Below are 13,283 nucleotides of genomic sequence, written 5' to 3' on the forward strand. Positions count from 1 at the left end.
TGGAAGGCAAGCTTGGCAGAGAAAGCCAGTACTCTAGCTGCTGCAGCTCAGCTAAAGATCTCACTGCAGGGCCCCAGGGATGTGGTCCCGCAGGTTAGGCTGTAGGAGTGACTAGCATAATCCAGGCGAAAACCTCCTGGAGAGATCCCAAAAACCAAGGTGACCTGTGTGCGTGGGCAATCCGCTGACTATGTGACAGAAATGCTGGAGAAAGCCAGGAAGAGGATCTGCGTGGGAGGTGGAAAAAGCGTGGGCTGAGCTTGCAGCAACCAGAAGGCGCCAACACACGTGTGCGAGGAACCGCGGTGCTCGCTGTGGGCTGACAGGAAGCACCGCCCCACTCGGACACACCAAGTTTTCTCTTAAGCAGTTTCAAACCCAGCGCGCTTTCCACGCGTAAGTATAAATGAGGTGGGTGTCAAATAACCGTAGCGCTTGTTCGGATTTCTATCTTTTCTCTTCTTGGGTCTAGCTCCTGTGTAGAGTATGCCCACGTCTACCACAGCTCTCCCATTTTCCTAACGCTTTCCTGGGCGGGGTTTCTGGGCCCCGCCCACCGAGGGCCCGCCCAGTAGCCTCCCCGGGGCGGGGCTCCCCTCGGCTCCAGACTGCCCTTTTCCCCTGCGGTCTCTGCCCCGGCTGCAGTGTCCCTACCGAGCTCCGGACACATGCCGGTGAGTAAGGGCAAAGTGGGGAGAAGCCTTGGAGGTTTACCAGCCAGGGGCGGGAGACAGTGGTTGGGAGGCTTCTTCTGAGGCCCAGGACGAAACTGGGGCTCGTTCCCTAGTGACCCCGGGTTTGGAGGGCATCTTGAAGAAATGCTGAGGGATCGTACCCCTAGAGTCCCCCGTGTTTTCTACCATCCCTGCTGTCCCTGGAGAGTTGCCGAGAGTCGGTGTCGGGGAGCCTTGGTCCCCAGGCACCAGGGCCAGGGACTTGGGAAGGTTCGTGAGGAACACGTGGTCGGGTGGAGCTCGGTCAGTTCTTTCTATCGGAGCGCAGAAAGGGACGGGCTATTTTTAGATTCGTTTTTAGACCTGGACAATGAGCCCTCTATTTTCCTTTTCCTCTAATTGTTTGGAAGCGTTTTGGGGTGAAATTAGAGGAAGGCTGGGAAAAAGTATTGTCTTAGATACTCTCACCTTATACAAACAAGGTAAATTGTAAGGGTGAATGGGTAGGAGTGTTAACATTTTTGCAAACATTTTGGTTATTGTTTTCAACCAGTAGTTGGGGTCGTTGGCAGGATTGGCAACCTAACTGTCTCCAGTTTCTTTAACATCCGTTACTGCATCCAATTATTTTTTAAAATGCTGCTTTTATGGTTCAAGAGATCACATAATTGAGGCCCTTTTCAATCTAGTTTCAACCAGCCTTTCCAATTTTCAGTGCCCATTACTTTTCAAGGATAAGTTTCCCTTCTCCTCACCAGTATTCATCATCTCTTTGCTTAGAGTAAGTTCCCAGTCTATAGCAGATATTATCTTATGCACTTAATTTATATTCCATTTAAACCTCCCAAACACCCTGTGTACAACACTCCCATTCTACAAATGAGACTGAGGTACAGAGGTTATTTGCCCACTGTCATTTGGCTGTTGAGTGACAGCCAAGCTTCCTGATACTTGTTGATGAGACCATTAATTTGCTACTGTTGAACTGCTGTGGTATGCAAGTAAGAATGACGACAATAAAGCTAACCAAGGGAAAGCTGTTTTATTGTTGACTATTGTTTCTGTGGTTCAGGCCTCACTGAGTTAAGGGAGTTTTGAGGGTAGGGGTCTTGAACGCCACACAAGTGTTCACTAACTCTTGTCTGTCTCTAACCTGGAGTGCTTTGATTGCAGAGCATCCAGCTGTGAACTTTTGAGCAGATGTAGCCCCAGGTAAGTGCAGCTCCAATAGCCTACCTTTGGCCCCAGCTGTAGGCAGCTGCCTAGGTTTCCGTGTACCTAGGCAAGTGTTACACTGCTGGGAGAACAGCAGCCGATAGCTGGTTGGTATTCTGGGCCTGGTTCATGCCTACTCTGTTGTTAACTATACCAGGATGCCAGCATAGTTGTTTTTTCATGGAGGTTAAATCTGCAAGCATGTGCCTTTGCAGGGAGAAACCTAACGCGGAGAATGGTTCTGGTCTGACAGGTTTGACTAGTATGAAGTTCTTTGAATCATACCTTGGAAACAGAAGAAATAGAGGGATATATAAATAGAGAGAAAAAGTTGAGGGTTTTTTTTTTTAGTCTACTGAGTGCTCAAAGGGGGCCATGGGATTTTTGCAGATTTCACTGAAATCAAAGTTCATAGCTCCCACTCTACCAACACAGAGGTACTCAGGATAATCGCTTTGTAGAAGGATTTTATAACTGTAGTTACTTGTGAGACTGCCATACCTTATAAGGAATGTAGATGTGAATTTGCTTTAAAATGATGAGGATTCTTTCTCTCATCAATAGAATATAAAAGTAGCAATTAACTGAGGGGCTCCAAATACTAGGCCTAGCTACAGCAATACTAATTTCTACTTCAGGTTGACAGATTTCTACTTTTTGTTGGTATCTCACTGATTTTTGGTACCTTACTGATTTTTGTTGGTATCTTCCCTGGTGGCTCAGCTGCTAAAGAATTCGCCTGCTATGCAGGAGACCTGGGTTCGATCCCTGGGTTGGGAAGATCCCCTGGAGAAGGCAAAGGCTAACCCACTCCAGTATTCTGGCCTGGAGTGTATAGACCATGTGGTTGCAAAGAGAGAGAGACACGACTGAGTGACTTTCACTTTACTGATTTTCATGAGTAAGCAGAATTATTGCCTCTTTTGGAGCAGTAATTGAGTCCCCTTTGCAGTGATTTTGTTTTGGAATGCTAATTTTCTGAGAAGAGATGCTTCTCAGTTCTAGGCAAGAGTGATGCTGGAGGTTATCCAATGGGTCAGACTTAATTGCTGCTTTCAGTGAAAAGTAACATCTTAGTTTCTACAGAAGGACTTGATGAGGATGTTGGAGGCAGAGGTATTTGTTGAAGCTAGTTTTGTTCTATTGATTGGCTTTCCCTTAAAAGAATTCTCTTAGCTAAATGTTGGGTGCTTTGTATGAATACCTCAGATGTTCATTGTGAACAGCCTTTTACACATGGGTCCATAATACAAGTAATATCTAGAGAGCTTTAGTGGTAACAGGCAAGAAAAAAAGACAAGTAATGGGAAATAATTGCTGAGGATATAAAAATTATGATAAATCATAAATGGCAGACAGCATTGTTGCCATCTCTACAGAAAAGCAGCCTCATAAGCTAGGATGTTGAACACTGAAATCTTTTTCTTTTTAGGATGACTCAAAAGTAGGGCATCCTTGGCCCTCCTGAAGAGAGGAGATTAGTGGCAAGTAGACCATCTACCTGTATGGCGTTATCAGGTAAATGTCCTTACTCATTCTGACCGTGTGCCAGGCCTGTTAGTTGGAGCCCATCAGAAAACAGCTGGAAGGCAGAAACAATTGTATTTGTCCCTAATAAATTCAGCCTCTGGGCAGAAAAAGGCTGAATAGGTTTTTGGTGATTTTGGTCTGAAGGTTTTTGAGATTATGTGTATCATTACATCTGAGAAAACTGAGGGGAGATTGTAAATTTCATGACGGAAAGTAGTGTATCTTACCTTGTTCACAGATTCCAATCCCTAGATCCCAAGTACAGCGCCCAGCACATGGCAAGAACTCTCAGTGTTGTATAAAATGACTGTAAGGCATGGGAAAGGGTTTCCTGTTTCCTATTTGTTTCAAGATTTTGACAGCAGGGTCTGCAATCTGTGCTTCCAGGCCTCTGTTTTGCAGTCAATGTTCAATTCATGGGGATACCTTCTGAAACAAGTAAGAAACCTGTTTCGGGAATCATCCAGCAGTTGTCAGCTATCCAGGCTAGCGTGATGCCTCGGATGGTGTTACACTGTTGGAAGAGCAAGCACTGCCTTTATTGAGGTCTGACTTCAGCACTGTTTTGGTGTTGTGGCTGAGTACCTCTGGGCAGCGTTTTGCACCTCTGAGAGTGGAGTAACTCCTCCTGTGGAGTTGGTCCTAGTCTGGGTGCAAACAGTTTTTTTCTGTTAGAAAAAGACCCTTTCTTATGGACAGCCTGTCATTCGTTTCCTCTTTGAATCCTAGATGCCTTTGCCTGAGTGAGAAACCTTCCTCCATTGGGACCTCGGGGGTCTGATGGCCCTTTGTGACATCCAAATAAGTAATGTATGTAGTCCTTTTGTCCTGAAGGTCCAGGAACATCTTTTGTTCTAATACTTGGTCTTTGAATCTGGTTTCTGACAGTGAGTTCCTAAATCCCTTAGAACTTCCTGGGTGATAGGAAAGTCTTTGTTATAATGGGACTGGAATTTTTACACACACTCTAGACACACACTCATATAATACACACTCTTTCTCCAGGGAGGGGAGAGGGGTTGGAAATGATCATGATGAAGCCTCCATAAAAATTCCATTAGTATAGGGTTCAGAGAACTTCCAGGTTAGCTAACAACACATTGAGGTGCTAGGAGAGTGATGCCCCTTCCCACATACCTTCTCTTATGCATCTCTTCCATCTGGATGTTCATTTGTATCCTTTATCATATCCTTTTGCAGTAAACCAGTAAATAGTAAGCTGTTTTCCTGAGCTCTTTTGAGCCCCTCTAGCAAAAATTAGTCAAACCCAAGGAGAAGGTTGTGTCAATCTCTGACTTACAGCCTTTCTGTCAGAAGCACAGGTTAACAACCTGGACTTGGGTTTGGCATCTGACGTGGAAGAGGGGCAGTCTTATGGGACTGTGCCCTTAGCCTCTGAGATCTGAAGTTACTCCTAGGTGTAGATGGTGTCAGAATTGAGTTACACTGCAGGACACCCAGCTGGTGACAAGACCCATACATCTGGTGTCAAAAACACTAAGAGTATGGCCAGAGGTTGAGACTGAAGGAAAAATAGGAGGAGGCATGTGGTTTTCTTAAAAGGCAGAAATACTTAACATTTGAAAAAACTGTGGTGAGAACTAGACTTTTAGAGGAGAATGCTTAAAGTCCAAGACTTGGGAATCCCCTGGAAGTCCAGTGGTTAGAACTCTGTGCTTCCACTGCTGGGGACCTGGCTTTGATCCCTGCTCAGGGAATTAAGGTGCAGAACAGCTAAAAATAAGTAAACCCAAGACTTAAACTAAGTCCTCATTTTCTAGAGCTCTGCTGCATAATACATGTGGATTTAAAATTGACAAAATCCATTTCTCCCTCTCAGTACTTAGTGACTACCTATTATCTGTTGCAACTATTCAACTCTGCAGTTGCAGTGTCCAAGCAGCCATAGGTAATATGTCGACAAATGATGCTCCAATACAACTTTATTTAGGAACACTGAAATCAAAATTTCATAAACTTTTCAGTGAAGGAAAAAAATTTCCCTCAACCATTCTAAGCTTGAGGGCCTTTCAAAAACAGATGGCAGGCCAGAATTACCAACCCCTGTCTTAGGGAATGAAATTCAGGCCTTGGGAGTTTACAGCTCATTAGTAACAGATTTAGGGCCAGTACCAACATGTGTCCCTGAAAAATTAGATGTTATCAATACCTTTGCCTTATAACAAGCTTTTACCACATAGTATTAACTTCTTCAGCTTTTAGAGTACAGTAGTAGGATAGTCCTTATTTCTTATATTTGTGGTTTATTGTATGTGCTTTTTGAATGGGTTACTTATAATGGTCCTCTTTTTTAAATGTACACCTAAGGAGGTCCTAAGAAAGAACAGCAGTGTTTGGTTTCCAGCAGAACCTGATCACAAACCCAATCCTAGTAGTGAAGTAGAAATGGTCCCTAAGGAAAGAGGAAATTTTTATATATCAAGAGTAGCCAGAAGAAAGATAAATATCGCATTTTAATACATATATATGGAATCTAGAAAAATGGTACTGAAGAATTATTTACAGGGCAGCAATGGAGAAACAGACATAGAGGACAGACTTATGGACATGGGGAGAGGGGAGGAGAGAGTGAGATGAATGGAAAGAGTAGCATGGATACTTATATTACCATATTTAAGATAGCCAACAGGAACTTGCTGTATGACTCAGGAAACTCAAACTGGGCTCTGTATCAACCTAGAGGAGTGGGATGGGGAGGGAGGTTCAAAAGGGAAGGGATATATATATATACACACACCTGTGGCTGATTCGTGTTGAGGTTTGAAAGAAAACAATTCTTTCAAAACAAAATTCTGTAAAGCAATTATCCTTCAATTAAAACCTAGCTTTGAATAAAAAAAATAATGATTATGTCATAAAAACAAAAAAAAGAATAGCTAGGAAAAAAAAAATCCAGGTTTTAAAATCTGGAATTTCAAGTTATTAGAATATAGATGGCTTTCCTGAGCATGGTAAAGCTACCCAGGTGCGGGGAGAGGCCCCTATGCTGCTACTTGAAAAAGGAAAATTCATTTGGTGTTTATGCCTGTATTCAGTACCCCCAGAGGTTTCAGTAGCTTAATCATGCACATTAAAATAATTTAATGGGATTTCCTACTTGATAAGTGAAGTTAATTAGTCACCTACTACTCCCTGTCGGCTTGAGTTTGTTTTTTTTTTCCTGGTGAGTCTAAGGTGAAGTAACATTTCAAAGTAGCTTTAAATCCATGCCTTCTCTTTCTCCATCACCCTTTTCCCATGCTGCAGTGAAAACTGAAATTGAACTGGCAGATATTGGTCTGTAAATATCCAAGCTGCCACCTCCTGCTATAGCTAGCAATTAGTAAATACAAGTGCCCCTTTTCATTGAGCTGCTCAAGTTCAGGACCTACACCATATTAAGAAAGGAAAATTAAAGCATAATGAGTAGGGGGCCCCAAGTATTGAGTCTGTCACCTGTCAATGATTTATTTCCTTTCATTCAAGGTTGGAAAAAACTATCGTCAGTGAGTTTTGCAATGAAATTTTGGATTACATTTCAAATTTTAATCATGAAAACAAAACCCCAGAGAAATAAATTCTGCAGGCCCCAAAGAGACACAAAAAGGTGGCTCAGGGCCTAGGAATTCACACTAAGGAAAACAACCTGGTTAGAGGAACTAATTAAGAACCTAAAAGAGTAATAATGGCTCCTCTGAATCTTTTTGCTTAATTAGGGCTTTATGAACAGCTTCAGTTAATAGACCTGTCAATTCAGTAATATTCTCTTGAAAAACAATTTCACTGAATTAACAACTCTAATATTTACAATGTCTGTTTAGCAACACCTTGCTCTTTACAGTTATTTAGGAACACCTAATGAGCCCACTTGCTAGGTCATAGATTTGTCAATTTAGGATCCTAAGGCCTGATTCAAAGGAGACCCTGTTACTTTAGCTATCCGTATTCTCCATTACAAGCCCTTTAGAGTGTAAGAACATTTTATACTGCTTTTTAAGGGTAACTTTACTACCTGGGAAGAGGTGATAAAATGGACCTTGAAATTTCATTTTAGAATAGTTGGTAGATGTACAGAAAAGCTATGAAGATAGTACAAAGAAATCCCATGTACCCTGCACCCAGTTTCTCCTAATAGTAACATATTAGTATAGTACATGTGTTATTGACTAAAGTTCATGCTTTATTCACATTTCCTTATTTTTCACCTAATGTCCTTTATCTGTTCCAGGATCCCATTGAGGATATTATATTTAGTCATCATGTCTCTTTAGGCTTCTCTTGGCTGTGACAGCTTCTTAGACTTCCTTGATCTTCTGCCCATTTTTTTTTCCATTTATTTTTATTAGTTGGAGGCTAATTACTTTACAGTATTGTAGTGGTTTTTGCCATACACTGACATGAATCAGCCATGGATTTACATGTGTTCCCCATCCCGATCCCCCCTGCCTTCCACCCATTTATTATTTTTTTTAATACTGAGTTGTATGAGCTATTCATGTTTCACAAATTAAGCTCTTGTCCATAGCATCATTTGCAAATATCTTCTTACATTCTGTAGGTTGTCTTTAATACTCAAAATGCCTTAGTTATAGCCTTCTTTCATTTAGAATAGTGATTGAGCCTGTTGTCTTTTATAGTAGATGCTGTAGTCCCCAAATGACTGATTATTTTTACCTTATGAGCTCACATTTTGTATCAGCTGGTGCGAGAAGGGAGGAGCCAAGCCCAGGCCCTAGTGTAGGCCCAACTTCAATGAGTTGAAGGAAAGTAGACAAATTCCCAAGGCACACAGCCTGTGAGTTAGATAGAACCTGGACTTCATCAGAATGGCAGATAGTAGAACTTCCTCTTCTTATTCTCAGTTGTAATTCGCTAGATGAGAACTCCAGGAGCTAATGGTTACAATATGCTGGCCACTCCTGGAGAGTTCTCTGTGTGACCTATGCTGACCCTATTCCAATGGCACTATACTACTACACTGAGCTTACATTTCTTGCCCCTGTATAGTAGAGCCCAATCATGATCTGTTCATCCAGGGAACTCTTCATATTTAGTTTTTTTGGGCCCTAACCTCACTCTTATTTGTATGTATAATATATCCAGGGTTGAGGAAGTGATAATAACCTATGCTATTTGCTCATCTTGTCAGAAGACTAGTCATTAACTCATACCCTTTTTATAGTTTTACAGCTTTTATTAACTGAACACTATGCTAGACATTGGTGATACATGATGAACACGACACAGTCATGTTTACCGCCTTCAGATTTCTTTCTGACAATGTTGGTTTCTTCAGTCTCTGCACATGCTGTTTCCCTTTCTGATTCCATCTTCCATTTCCACTTTGTATACTTTTATATCTCAGCTCAGATAGCACCTTCCCTGACTGAACACCCATTTTATGTGTCTTTGTGCTATATTCAACCACAGAGTTAGATAGCCAGATGCCATGTTAACAGTCCTTTAAAAAGGTATTATTTACCAGTTTTTAAATGTTTATCTCACTCCCATATAGCCAAGCAGCCTCAATTATACCAATAGCTGACTGGAGAACTTCAACTGGTAAATATTAGTATCAGTGTGTCATTATGTACCCAATATAGAGTAAAGTCATAGGTGTATCCTACTTTTTAACAATACCCTGGCAAGTAAGGATAGTAAGAGTGCTGGTTTGGTTTTGTTAAATTTTGAAAAAAAATCATGGAAACAAATATGTCGGTTTCCAAATCATTTGCTAGTGGACTCTATAAAGATATAACATGTATGTGTGTTAGTCACTCAGTTGTGTCTGACTCTGCGACCCCCACAGACTTCTCTGTCCATGGGATTCTCCAGGCAAGAATACTGGAGTGGATTGCTGTTCCTTCTCCAGAAGATCTTTCTGACCCATCTCCTGCACTGCAGGCAGATTCTTTACCATTTGAGCTACAGGGAAGTCCTGAAGATGTAACCGTGCCTAACTATTTGAAATCCTTAAAATACGCATGGTTGATGGTGGTTGCCTTTAAGGGAAAGCAGTTGGGGAAAACTTCTGTGTGTGCTTTGAATTTTATTATATGTATTCCTTATTCAAAAACTCCCCCCAATTTTTAAATTTATTTTTGACCGTGTTGTATGGCTTGTGGTATCTCCCTGACCAGGGATCCTCCCTCCAGGGATCAAACCCAGGACCCCTGCAGTGGAAGCATGGAGTTCTCTAATTACTGGACCACCAGGAAGTTCCCCCAAATCTTTAAGCCCATTTCCCCTCCCTTGCAACTGCTAAAAGAGCTGCTGGTTAACAGTTTTCTGTTTTTTAAATAGCCTAAAGTTTTGAAATGACCTGCTTCTAGAACCTTGCTGCTGCTGCTGCTTAGTCGCTTTAGTCATGTCCAACTCTGTGTGGCTCTATGGACTGTAGCCCACTAGGCTCCTCTGTCCATGGAATTCTCCAGGCAAGAGTACTGGAGTGGGTTGCCATGCTCTCCTCCAGGGGATCTTCCCAATCCAGGGATTGAACCCTGGTCACCTGCATTGCAAGCAGATTCTTCACCACTGAGCCACCAGGGAAGCCCCTCCAGGGCATTATATCTATTTAAAAAGTAGATGGTGAACTGCCAGGAGACCACAGCCTTGCTGAAGGCAGTCTAATATAATGCTCAAATGCTCTGGGTTTGGATTTATTTAGAACTGACTTCAAATCCTAGCTAGGCAAGCTTCTTAATCTCTTATGTAAAATAAGAGGAAAGGTACTTTACTCTTAAAATTATATTATCAGCTGCTTAGTGATTGTGTGGTGTGAAAATATATGTCCTCAACCAACTCCTCTGCTCAAAACTTTAGAAGGATACTCATTAGCTTTATGGAGACTGTATCCTGGTGTTTAAAGTTTTATTCCAAACTTAAAACTTAAAACCTTTCAAAGTCTTAGCAGAAAGTTTTGCTTTGTAGCCTCGGTCATCACTGGTGTACCACGTCCACTCCCAAATATGAAATAGAAACCCAAATGTGAATAGAACTCTTGATCCATCTCTTCTCATAGCCAGGCCCATCTTGAGGCCAGCCTCCTTGTCCAGTCTTCATCAGACTGGGATTCTCAAAAGCTGATAATCTGTCTTATATATCATTGTATGTGTGCATGTGTGCCCAGTTGCTTCAGTCATGTCTGACTCTTCGTGACCCTGTGGACTGTAGCCTGCCAGGCTCCTCTGTCCATGGGATTCTCCAGGCAAGAATACTGGAATGGGCTGCCATGCCCTTCTCCAGGGAATTTTCCCAACTCAGGGATTGAACCATCCATCATGAAATAGGCATTTGACAACTGAAATCTTGTATTACCTTTGGTTTCCAGTGTGTCTTTTGCTGTTGACCTTCTAAGCAGATCCTCAATAAATAATTACTCAACTGAAAAAGTTTGCCTTCCTTCTTTGTGTAATCACCAAATTGCATTAATAGCCTGTACAAAAGCATGGTAAGTGTATATCTGAAATAAGCATGCATTCATGTTTCTGAATCCAGAAAAGCAGAGCTGTTTTCATCTAAGATCTGGGGAGAACATAAAGTGAAGTCTTAGCCAAAATCAGTTGAAATCAAAGACTCATAGAGTAGAAGTGAAGGAGGACCCAATATTCACTCACAAATTTCATTCCAAAGTTAACTATGCAGTGGCCTTAGGGATGCCCCAGTTCTTGATGTATTCTACCAAATGCCTTCTCAAAGCCTATGGAAAAGCATGCAACATAATGGAAATGTGGGATTACAGTTCCACTCTTCACAATGGCTATTTAAAATTTTTCCTTCATGTAACTCTAGCCCTTCCCATAGACGGCTTAGTCACAAAAACTTAAGTCACCTGACTAATTCCTAATGAAAATTTAGCACCATCCTCTCCGTACCTATTAAAGGAAAGGGATGTCTCCTCTAGATCTCATCTGTTGAGTAATGGCCAATATGAATCTTTCCTTCTCTTGCTGTCTTTCCCAACCAATCCTTTCCTAATATAACTCTTCTGCAAACATTTTAATTGCCCAAAATTCTCCCTTAGTAAATCAAATCTTCCCCAACCCTGCTTTCTTATCATAGCCAGTTACTCTGCATTTGGTAGTTTGTTTTACACTTTTCATATACTAAGCACCTCCCATCTGACATCCTCTCCCACTGAACTGGAAGTCCCTGTTGCCAAATCTTTTGTAGATGTTTTTAGTCCTAGTCTTGATCTCTTTGTAGCATTGGACCCTGTTGATCGTTTAGTCTTTTGAGTACTTTGGCTATTAAGGCAGTACAATTTCTGTGCCTTCCCCTCTACTTTTTTCCCCCATCAACGTGGTCTCTTGCCATTTAACTACCAGATTAGTTTCTCAAGGCTTGGTCCTAAGGTTTCTCTTTTTACCGGTACTATCTCCAGCTCATCTCTTAACTCTCCTTCACTTATATTAACTCGAATTTGTCACTAACTCACACCCTTTTCTCCTGAGATCAAGGTCAATAAATATAATTCCTTTAAAGCTGATGACAAACTGAAGCCCCCACCTCCCACTCAATAGCACTGCTAAACAGTTGTCATTCTTACATGATACTTCTCCATCTTCCATATCCAATCAAGTCTTGCTTTTTGTCTTAAATGATTTCGAAAATTTCATACAGGTCTGCTGTTCATTTTTGCCCCGTCCACTATCTTCACAGTGGACCCAGAATGGTTCAGCATACTCAAGGTTTAAAATTTTGAGGGCTATTAATCTGACTTGTATTCACTAATTTACCTCAGACGTCAGGTGCCTGCCTGTCCCTCTGCATTTAAACTTCAAACCCCAGGGAAGTGGCCCTTTCCTCCATCCTTATCTATACAATTTCTCAGGATTTTCTCATGTGCTGTATTTCTTTGTTCATGGGGTACTTGAAGAGTGTTCTACATTCAAATTCAAATTCACCAAATGGCGGCGGCGGTCTTTTCAGTGGAATGGGTTTTCGCTATCTTCCTCTGTGAGCTGCATAAAATTTCTGAAATTAAAGCCATTCAAAATAGTATCTGTCTCCACTTCCTGCCCCGAACTACCACTTCTCCGCAATTTATCAGAGAGAGGGTCCAAGTCAGGGAATCCTGCGACGCACTTCTAACGCATACCTTATTTAAGTTTTGCACCAAGCAATATGGAAGAGTCGGGAAAAAAAATCCTTTGTGGGGAGTGAGACTCGAACTCTGTAAGCTTTGGCTCTCCATTTCCCGCCCATAGGCGAGCTACAAGACCAGAGAACAACGACCGCCGCTGAAGGCGCGAGCGGCGTGCGCGCGCCGGGCCGGGGGAGGGGCCTGGCGCGCGCAGAAACGGGACCCGAGGTGGGTTGGGGCGAGTTCTCGCGAGAGTGGGTTTGTTCTCTTCGGCTGCTGCCTCTGCTGCCACCTCTTACCAGCGCCGTTGCTGCGGGGCATTGTGGGAGCCTCCGCGTCCCGCTCGCTTGGAGAGAGGTACCTCTCGTTTTCCCTCTCCCTTTCTTCAAGGTAGGCGTGAAGCGGGTAAGAATCGGGGTGGGGTGGCCGGGGGCTCTCCGCGTCCGCCGGGAGGAAGCAGCGACTGCAACAGGGGCCGCGGGGAGCCGGCGGCGCGCCTTTCTTGCTCGCTCCCGCTCGCCCGCTCTGCCTCCCTCCGCGCTGCGTATGTGAGCCGCCTGATCGGCGGCCGCCATGTTAGGAGCGCAGTGGCGGCGCAACCAGCCTTCTCGGGCGGCGGAGGTGAGCGGTCCCGGAGTTAGACAGGCGGCCAGCCAAGGGCCCAGGGTGCGGAGGCAGAGTCGGGGCGCGCCGAGGGCAGCTGATCGGCCGAGCTTCCTGCGTTCCGAGCTGGCTGTGGGCGGGGGCGGGACGACGAGCCCGTTACACGCGGGCTGCCT

At 43.2% G+C, this 13,283-nt stretch overlaps 1 protein-coding gene and 1 non-coding gene across 11 annotated transcripts in view; both read left to right on the top strand.

The window, feature by feature from the left end:
* The first annotated feature begins 607 nt into the window (after positions 1-607).
* Positions 608-13,283, top strand: part of MATR3 (matrin 3) — a 38,166-nt gene continuing 25,490 nt past the window's right edge. For 2 of the 10 annotated variants that reach the window (XM_020908393.2, XM_020908399.2), the window contains exon 1: positions 12,766-12,894. Coding sequence is in view for 2 of the 10 variants with exons in the window: in XM_070465445.1 (XP_070321546.1) it covers positions 13,078-13,125 (48 nt within the window). In the remaining 8 variants the exon portion in view is untranslated. Of the gene's footprint in view, positions 675-1,847; positions 1,887-3,321; positions 3,408-4,148; positions 4,230-12,607; positions 12,895-13,036; positions 13,126-13,283 lie in introns of those variants that run through there. The other 8 variants (XM_070465446.1, XM_070465449.1, XM_020908396.2 and 5 more) reach the window with 8 other exon arrangements.
* Positions 3,882-4,081, top strand: LOC139034547 (small nucleolar RNA SNORA74). Its single transcript, XR_011487086.1, has one exon. It is a non-coding gene; the product is annotated as a small nucleolar RNA SNORA74 (small nucleolar RNA).

Source organism: Odocoileus virginianus, chromosome 3, assembly GCF_023699985.2.
Source record: "Odocoileus virginianus isolate 20LAN1187 ecotype Illinois chromosome 3, Ovbor_1.2, whole genome shotgun sequence".
NCBI lineage: Eukaryota > Metazoa > Chordata > Mammalia > Artiodactyla > Cervidae > Odocoileus > Odocoileus virginianus.